Source organism: Penaeus monodon, chromosome 36 (assembly GCF_015228065.2).
Source record: "Penaeus monodon isolate SGIC_2016 chromosome 36, NSTDA_Pmon_1, whole genome shotgun sequence".
NCBI lineage: Eukaryota > Metazoa > Arthropoda > Malacostraca > Decapoda > Penaeidae > Penaeus > Penaeus monodon.
Window position 1 is genome coordinate 28682940 of NC_051421.1, and position 8514 is coordinate 28691453.

Genomic DNA, 8514 nt, shown 5'->3' on the forward strand with positions numbered 1-8514 from the left:
GCGCACCCGTGTTGGGTGAACAATACCCCATAAACGTCTTTTTTATATTGCTTTACGTGGATTAGACCAGTAAGAATTTTAATCCGTAAAATAATTCACAGGACACCCAACACATACAAAACTGGCCATGATTTTGTTTTATAACTTTCGTGACATTAGCATCAGGGATAAAAAGAAGTCAAAATTTCCTTTGGTCCATGTGTGGGACTTGTTATTCTACGTTACCACCTCCGTTCAAGTCTCTCCATTAAAATAAGACGCATGAATAATATTTGTATCACCGTGTGCTTGTGAAACAAACTACAGTACTTAACCATGTAAAACAATGCACTCGAGTGTTTAACTGATATTTCCAAAGTCCATAATTATCAATTCTAGACTATTTTGCTTCTACTTTTTGTTGTTGTGTGTGTGTGTGTGTGTAGGGGGGGGGAGGGAGAGAGAGAGAGAGAGAGAGAGAGAGAGAGAGAGAGAGAGAGAGAGAGAGAGAGAGAGAGAGAGAGAGAGAGAGAGAGAGAGAGAGAGAGAAAGAAAGAAGAGAAGAAGAAAAGAGAAGAGAAGAGCGAGAGAGTGATATATTTTCTAATATACCATCAACTTCTTTTGGAATTCACTCAAACCGCCAATGGGAACAAATGAAATAAGCCACAATTCTTAGAAAATTTTATTCAAAAATCTTAATTAGAAACCACTGTAGAAAAATACAAGAATTCTAAGAACATAGGAGTCTACAGATTATCCCTGTGACACTTGGAAGTAGAGTACTTTATAACTCTGGCCCACAGTTATACAACAAATCTATTTGTACACACCCATACTCTGTCTCACACACCACAGCAATTCAGGTTGATGCTGAAAAATCCAGATCCTCATTTCCCTATTAGTAATTTACAAATGGTCTCCCTTACTCCTATAGAAAGTTTGTAAGTATATGTGCATACATGTATACAGATGTATGTATGTATGTATGTATGTATGTATGTGTGTGTTTGTATGTATGTATGTATGTGTTTGTATGTATGTATGTATGTATGTATGTGTGTGTATGTATGTATGTATGTATGTATGTATGTATGTATGTTGTGTGTGTGTGTGTGTGTGTGTGTGTGTGTGTGTGTGTGTGTGTGTGTGTATACATTCACCTACACAGAGAGATAAATATACCGTATATACAAATTTGTTCTAATATAACTGGATTTTTCAGCTCATCCCAGCATGCTATCCCTCTGGGTGCAGTCTACCATCAATACAAATATTGTGTACAGGGCCAAAATGAAAATACAAGACACGAGTATTATCACAGGGTCGGGAATGGTGCATTTCGTTTCTCCAAAAGGATAACATCATGGAATGTGTTCAAGCGTAGAAAAGCTACCTCTTATCACAGTTTTTTTTCAGATCTTTTAAGTACATACCAAATCAAACTTTTTTTTTCTCCAAATGAAAGCAACAAAAGCAATATGTAGTTATAAGATATATTGCTACCTTCAATTGACACAATTTATAATGCTTGCTGCAAGATGAAAAAAATGACACAGGACTATCGAAGTCCACTTCTTGCCTGGAACAGGAGACAATGAAAAGAAAGTATAGCAACCTCAACAGGAAGCACATAACTGTACAACAGTAATATACATGTAATTGCAATGTTGTGACTTTTTAATGCCCACAGACATCAAGACGCAAACATAAACACAAAGTTCGAGCAAAGACAATGCTGGTAGCCGTATGTCACAAAAGATATTTACCACTTAATATACCAGCATTTATGGCCACCAGCTGAGACAGGTACCACAACAGGTGCTAAGCATAGACAAGATGCCACTAACTCGTAGTAAACTTAGGCATACACTGTACATATATGAGATCGCTAAACAGTAACTTAAATTAATAATGCCATTGTTTTAATACATTACATGAGGGGTTATTTGCACTTCCTCAAAAAGCTGCCTCTTGTAATCTCACAAAAGGATCCAAATGATGAGCAGAAAATCCTTTGAGATAACTTAAACATCTAGGGGCACAATGGTACGTACAATCACTTAAATATACACATTATACAAGTGACTCAAATTTCACTTATTATAAATTAACGTGTGGAAAACAGGAGATGGAGCATTTTGAATGCATTCATCACAGCCAAGTCAAGTTGCATCATCACACTGTTTTAACGATCAAAGAAACATTGGATCACAACTGCCTTTTCCCTATGCTTGTGCAATCACAAGAAGGGTCGAGGCCACACCTGCTATAACCAACTATTGCGGTAAGGACACTTTTAATTACCACTTTATTACAGTTTCTATAGGAACACGAGCTCAAAAACAGCCCAAAAACAAATCATTTGAATTAGCTAGGTGTGTTTACTACACTATATAGGAATATATAGTACCTATTGAGGCACTAAACTAACCGTCAGTTGAAAACAAGTTATCTTGTAAAGTATGTTTACTGACCACAAATGCCTGCAGGACCCTAATGCTACTACACAAGGTAATGCCTACATCTAAGGGTAGCTGAGCAACTCTACAACTATACAGGTACAGGGAAGACCCACAACCAAACAGAGTCAAGGCAGTTCCTTTATAAACTAAAACTGGAATGTATAAAATAATGTTTTCCATTCAATGTGAATAAATTAAATAAAGAGCATGATGGCATGAAGTTCTTCGGTCCACAAAAATACCCATTTTACTGGTACCAACAAAAAAAAAATAATAACATTGAGAGAGCCCTGAGGACTATAGTTGGACCATAGAACATCTTATCACACCTAAACAAAATGATTCATGATTTCTGTACCAAAACTAATTGACAAGATGGCAGAGTAAACAACATTTGAGATCACAATTAGTGCCACTATGCAAGTCACATGTAAACCCACACTTAGATTACAAAGTTGCCTTGTAAAAAAAAAAGAGAAGAGAGAGGAAAGAAAAAAGGAAAACAAGAAAAAGAAAATAGAAATGTTTTCATAATTTAGCCCTTCACCAACCAAAATAGGAATATTAAAAGCTTTTTGAGATATTAAGTAATATCTCACTACAAATAATTCAATTTAGTGACAGACCTGTTGCACACACTTTTATGATGCATTTCACTTTTATACACTAGAGATAAATAAAGACAGTTTAGAGGAGCAGGAATCTTAATCTCGAGAGCAACTTGAGAAGGCCAAAATGTGCAAAGTGAGTATAATATTTACCGTTAGTATGAAGTACCAAATGTTATCACAGCTTTTGAGACTTGAAACTTCTAAACAATCATCCCCTCCCATCATAATGGCAATATTACTTTATCGTTGTCCTTTACTTGGTCAGCAGGTGGAGGCTTTCCACTTCCACTTCACTTAAATATTACGATGCAGAACAATTATGTCTGCTTCTTGGACAGAAAGATCCCTCCATTTGGGGAACTATATGGTGCTATCTTACTCAAGTGGCAAACAAGCTTCAAATATTTTATCTCATCCACCTGTGCTCACTTGTGTCATGTATTAGATATTTCAAACCTTTAATTAAATGAATATTAGAATGAGAAGTTTTATTTTACAGTGTCCAAGAACATCTGGTTCTCTTCGTTAGAGTTGGAAGTAATAATACTGAGATTCAGTTCATCTTTGCATAATAGACTATGCAGTCATAATAGGGAAATACTTTGGCTGAAATATTCAACTCTACATCCCTATCCAGTTAAATATACAAATAATATATGTCCTTAAACCTAATGGAATGTTGAATGGAATGGTTAGTTGCAATTGGCACTGGACTCTTTTAGAGGTCCACTTTGTGATTACTTCTCTTAAGATCACTGTTTAAATCTGGAATCTGCTGAGCTCTGGTCAGCCAAATGGTCTCTCACTCTGCGCTAACATTGTGTGGGACCAGTGCAAGTGCTGCCTCAGATACATCAGTTGCCACATTTCTGTTGTCATCCACCGTCTGTTTAAAATCTTTAACTTGACCTTTTCTTATTGCTTCAATGACTTCTTCAGGGTTGGTGCAATCACCTTGCTGAGCTACAAGTTTTAGATAATTAAGATAAGCATCGTAGTTATTGGAAGCAGCAAGGTTGAGCAGGGAGAAGTAGCTATTATTTGGGGCCATCACACCATCACCTTTTTTGCATCTGATTTTTGCCTCCTTCCCATCTACAAGAAGCTGTTTTTCTGACTTTATCTTGAAAGAGGCAGCATAAGAATCCGACTCAGACACTGGAAGAATAAGCTGTGATGATGGGTCATTCACAGCAGCTGCTGCTGTTAAGAAGTGATCCGCAGCATTCTCTTTGGCCGATGGAATCCCACGGCTCTTGCGCACTGCAGAGAGCCTCCTGAAGAAGGTTCTACGGGGAATGCGGTACTGTGCAATTGCTTTGGCTGGAGTAAGGCGGCCTAAGAGTACAGCTTCAATGCCTTCCTCAAGATCCAGGTGTGTGTACGTTCTCTCACAGGACTTACCACCAAGAGTAGTTGTTCGTTCTTTGCTTATAGGCAGGTTTTCTAAGGAGGTCTGTTGTGCATGTTGTTGTGCTGGGGCTTGTGCTTGTGATGAAGTATCTGAAGTCTCTGGTGGAGTTGATGTCTGTAGTTCCTCGTCATCTACTTCTGTATTACCATCTGGACCTAAGGAATACAACAAACGTGTTAATATGGTTCACAAACTATCAAATTGAGAATACCAGTATCAGAAAGATGAAGCTTAAATTTAACTAAAGTTAAAGATAAATCTTATCCTCTTGCTAATAATTATCATAATTCTAATGAAAGCAGTGAACTGATCAACAACTACAAAGACACTAAAAAAAAATAAATAAATAAAAATTTCATCCCCTTAAAAATATCCCTCTTACAAACATTCCCTAAAAAACAGTACCTACCTGTTGAGTTTGTATCACATTCTACTGATTCCATTGGAGATTGACCCGCAGACTCGTCTATCTGTAGTTCCCCATCGGTTTCATCAGCTGCTTCCTGTTTGCAAACCTGTGGCAGACATTTCATCATTATACAACCTCCATCTGAGCATTTCCATAATGATAATTAGATAATAATTCACTTCTGTGACTCTAAGGAGACTGAACTCTATTACAGAATTTAATTTATCCAAACATTTTACTATAAAATAACTTTTCTACTGAAAACTACTTTCTTGTAAATAACATAAGCTAAAAAAATGTTTAATAAGTGGTCTTACCTCTGGGGTAGCCACAGAAGCAGGTGAGGGTTGTGACGTTTCATTTGGTGAAGTGTCATTCTGGGAGGCCGGTGGGGTTGGTGGCAGGGAATTCTGGTCTTCAGATCTGGGTCGCTTCCTTTGAGGTCCAGGACTTGTGCTCTGTCTTTCTGGTCTCTTTACACTTGCTGAAGTTGTCGTTGTCATCATTGCTTTTGAGGATGAAGTCTTTCCTCCACTTACACTACTTCTGCTTGCCCTGTGATGAATGACACCAGGAGTGGGCATCGGAACTGTGCCTGGGGAGCTGGCATGGGAAACACCGGACAGTGGGCCTGTGGGGGTGCATGTTCTAGCAATGGAATACATCTCTCCAGAAGCTGCCTCTTGGTAAAACTACTTATGGCTGCTGAATCTGCCAGGCCCTTAACCTTCAGTGTTTCTGCAACTCGTAACAATGCTGCTAGCTGTTCCTGGCTCACATTCACTTCCCCTCGATACATAAACGTTACCAGGGCCTCCACTGCTGAGTATGGTAGATCATGCAGTAATATTAGTGGATGGGGGTGACTGCTGTGATCTCGCAGGATGTTCTCAAAATATGATGAACATGCTGACAAAACCACCTTGTGACAGTCCAATCTGTGCCCCTCCACTACCAGACTCACATCTACAAATGTTCCTGAGATCCACAATTTATGGAACACATGCTGAAGTGTCGACTGGTAATTGTTCCACCTTAAACAAAATTGTTGACCTGGCTCCATGATTTCTTTTAGCCCTCACCACATAATCTGCAAAGAAAAAATGGATTATCAACAAAGAGCCTTAGATACTTAGATACAAGATAACTTCAAGATTATTATGATCCTTTTCCCATCTATACATCCCAGTAATATTCATGGAATAATCCCCCTAAAATATGTAAAGGCTGGTTAGAAATAATAATCAATCAAAGGCAAGCATCTTGCCAATACCACATTAATAGCACCACACTGAATATTAACTACAGCATCCCATCCTGACAAAAATTTAACTTAACCTGGTGATTCCCCAGCATCCTATTCCAGGGTATTCCCCCCAACACATCCAACCAGTGGCCTTCACAAATGCACTTGCATTCCAGGAAAATTTCAAACAGATCACGGAATATTCTATGCCTTGTTATATGTAAAATCAATTTTTTTGTAAATTCGTGACACAACCAAATATGCATTTTCCGGATGAGTGAAAAAATAGTAAGGGAATGGGGGAGTACGGAAGGAACAAGAAGGGAGAAAAGTAAAAAACATGCGAGAATTGGTGTATAATGTGTGTTTTCAGTTACAAGGGAGAAGGAAAAGAGGAGGGGGTGTGGAAAAATAAAAGAATAAAAAGCCTGGGTAAGAGAAGAGACAATGAAAAAAAAAAGATTGAAAGAAGAAAAAGAAAAGGAGGGAGAAAAAAGGAAGAGAGAAAAAGAGGATGAGAAGACAGAGAATGAAGAGAGGGGAAGATGTGAGGACAGGAAAAGGAAAAAAAAAAGAGAACAAGAGAAGGAAAGCAAGAAAGAGGATGGAGAAAGGGAAGGACAGGAAGGATCGAGGGGGGGGGAGGGGGAGAGGGGGAGAGAGAGGGGGAGAGAAAGAGAGAGAGAGAGAGAGAGAGAGAGAGAGAGAGAGAGAGGGAGAGAGAGAGAGAGAGGAGAGAGAGAGAGAGAGAGAGAGAGAGAGAGAGAGAGAGAGAGAGGGAAGAGAGAGGAGAGAGAAGAAAGAGAGAGAGGAGAGACAAGAAAGAGAGAGGGGAGAAGGAAGAGAGAAGAGAGAAAGCAAAGAGAGAGAGAGAAAGAGAGAGAAGAGAGAAAGGAGAGAGAGAGAAGAGAGAGAAGGAGAGAGAAAGCAAGAGAGAGAGAAAACAAGAGAGAGAGAGAGAGAGAGAAAGAGAGAGAGAGAAGAGGAGAGAGAGAGAGAGGAAGAGAGAGAGAGGAGAGAGAGAGAGAGAGAGAGAGAGAGAGAGAGAGAGAGAGAGAGAGAGAGAGAGAGAGAGAGAGATTAATGCAATAATCAATAAATAAGAATTTTTATTCATTTAAAAATCACATCCTTATATTTGAACCCAATGATTTAAGCTACATTTTTTCATGACAGATAAAAATGGTGCAGTTTATTCTTTTTAACAAATCTATAAGTTGCAACCACAAATTGATTTGCTTTGAAGTTAAAAGTTTGGTTTACTTCCCCTTTAACAACACAGGCCCTTCAAAAAAACACAAAACTGTTTTAATATATGTAACTGTTGATAATACTATGCAGCAGCTATTTCAAATATGAAAAACATGAATCAATGCTTTATATCCCAACTTGCAATGTAACAATTTAGCTTTTCAACATTTGAACTGATAATTACCAATATCTATTAACATTCAACAGCACGAAATTCTAGCATTAAAAAGCGCTTTTAAATAGTAATGAAATAATAAAAAAAAAGTATTTTGCAACATCATCTCTATCAACAAGTCTCATTAGTACCTTGACCTTACACAACTACCCTTGAAACTCGTCTTCCGCGGATCTCCATTCAAAACACGAGATGAAAATGCAAAATATACTGAGACACACGCTCACACAACACAAATTTGACGCTAGAACTGTAAGGGGGCTGGGAAAACCCCGCTTGTACTACGAGAACAAGATTCCCCGAGCAACAGGTAGGCGGAGGAGGAGGAAGGAAGACGAGTGAAGTCTCCCGTCTTCTTCGCCTCTGGAAGGAACACACATAAGGAAGAAATGTGGGATGATTGTGTCTGTTATCACTGTCATATTCTCCGCTTTTAAGGAAAAGGGTGATGTTAAATAACCAGTCGGTTCCTCGAGAACACGAGATTGGAAAGAGCAGGGACACGGCGTGCCCATGTCCTGAGTCACGACACACCGACTCCAACACGCATCTTCTCCACAATAATTCTACCCCTACCCCACCACATCATCTCCACTACATCGTCTCCAACAACTTCTCTCCAACAAAACAGCTCCACCATCCCGATTCTCCCACATCCGCCGCCGCCACCACCTGGCCCTTACTCCCGGCACCAACACTAAACACTTTTTTTTCCCATATCGAAGCTTTGCACTCCATCTGACTACCTATAACACTGTCCACTTCGCCGACGTTTGCTCAGAACTCGGTGCGTGAGTGTGACTCTTGTCCTATTAGCTGTAAAGGCCCATAATTCTCCCTTTCCAGCTCCTGTGGCAACCCTCCACCTGGAACGGCTGGATGGCGAGTCACTCGAACTGCCGCTCGCAGGACACCGCACCTTTTGTCGCTTGATCTTCACTTCCAAAAGGCTTCACGCACTCTT

The 8514-nt window shown here is 39.4% G+C and overlaps 1 protein-coding gene across 1 annotated transcript in view; it reads right to left on the minus strand.

Annotated features, from left to right (window-relative positions):
• Positions 1 to 649: 649 nt before the first annotated feature.
• The window catches only part of LOC119595434 (longitudinals lacking protein, isoforms H/M/V-like), an 8136-nt gene continuing 271 nt past the window's right edge, over positions 650 to 8514 (minus strand). The window contains 5 exon segments of the mRNA XM_037944552.1: positions 650 to 4624; positions 4879 to 4984; positions 5196 to 5512; positions 5515 to 5968; positions 8297 to 8514. The exon segment at positions 8297 to 8514 is cut by the window's right edge and continues 271 nt beyond it. Of these exon segments, the coding sequence (XP_037800480.1) occupies positions 3858 to 4624; positions 4879 to 4984; positions 5196 to 5512; positions 5515 to 5941 (1617 nt within the window). The 5' untranslated portion in view covers positions 5942 to 5968; positions 8297 to 8514 and the 3' untranslated portion in view covers positions 650 to 3857.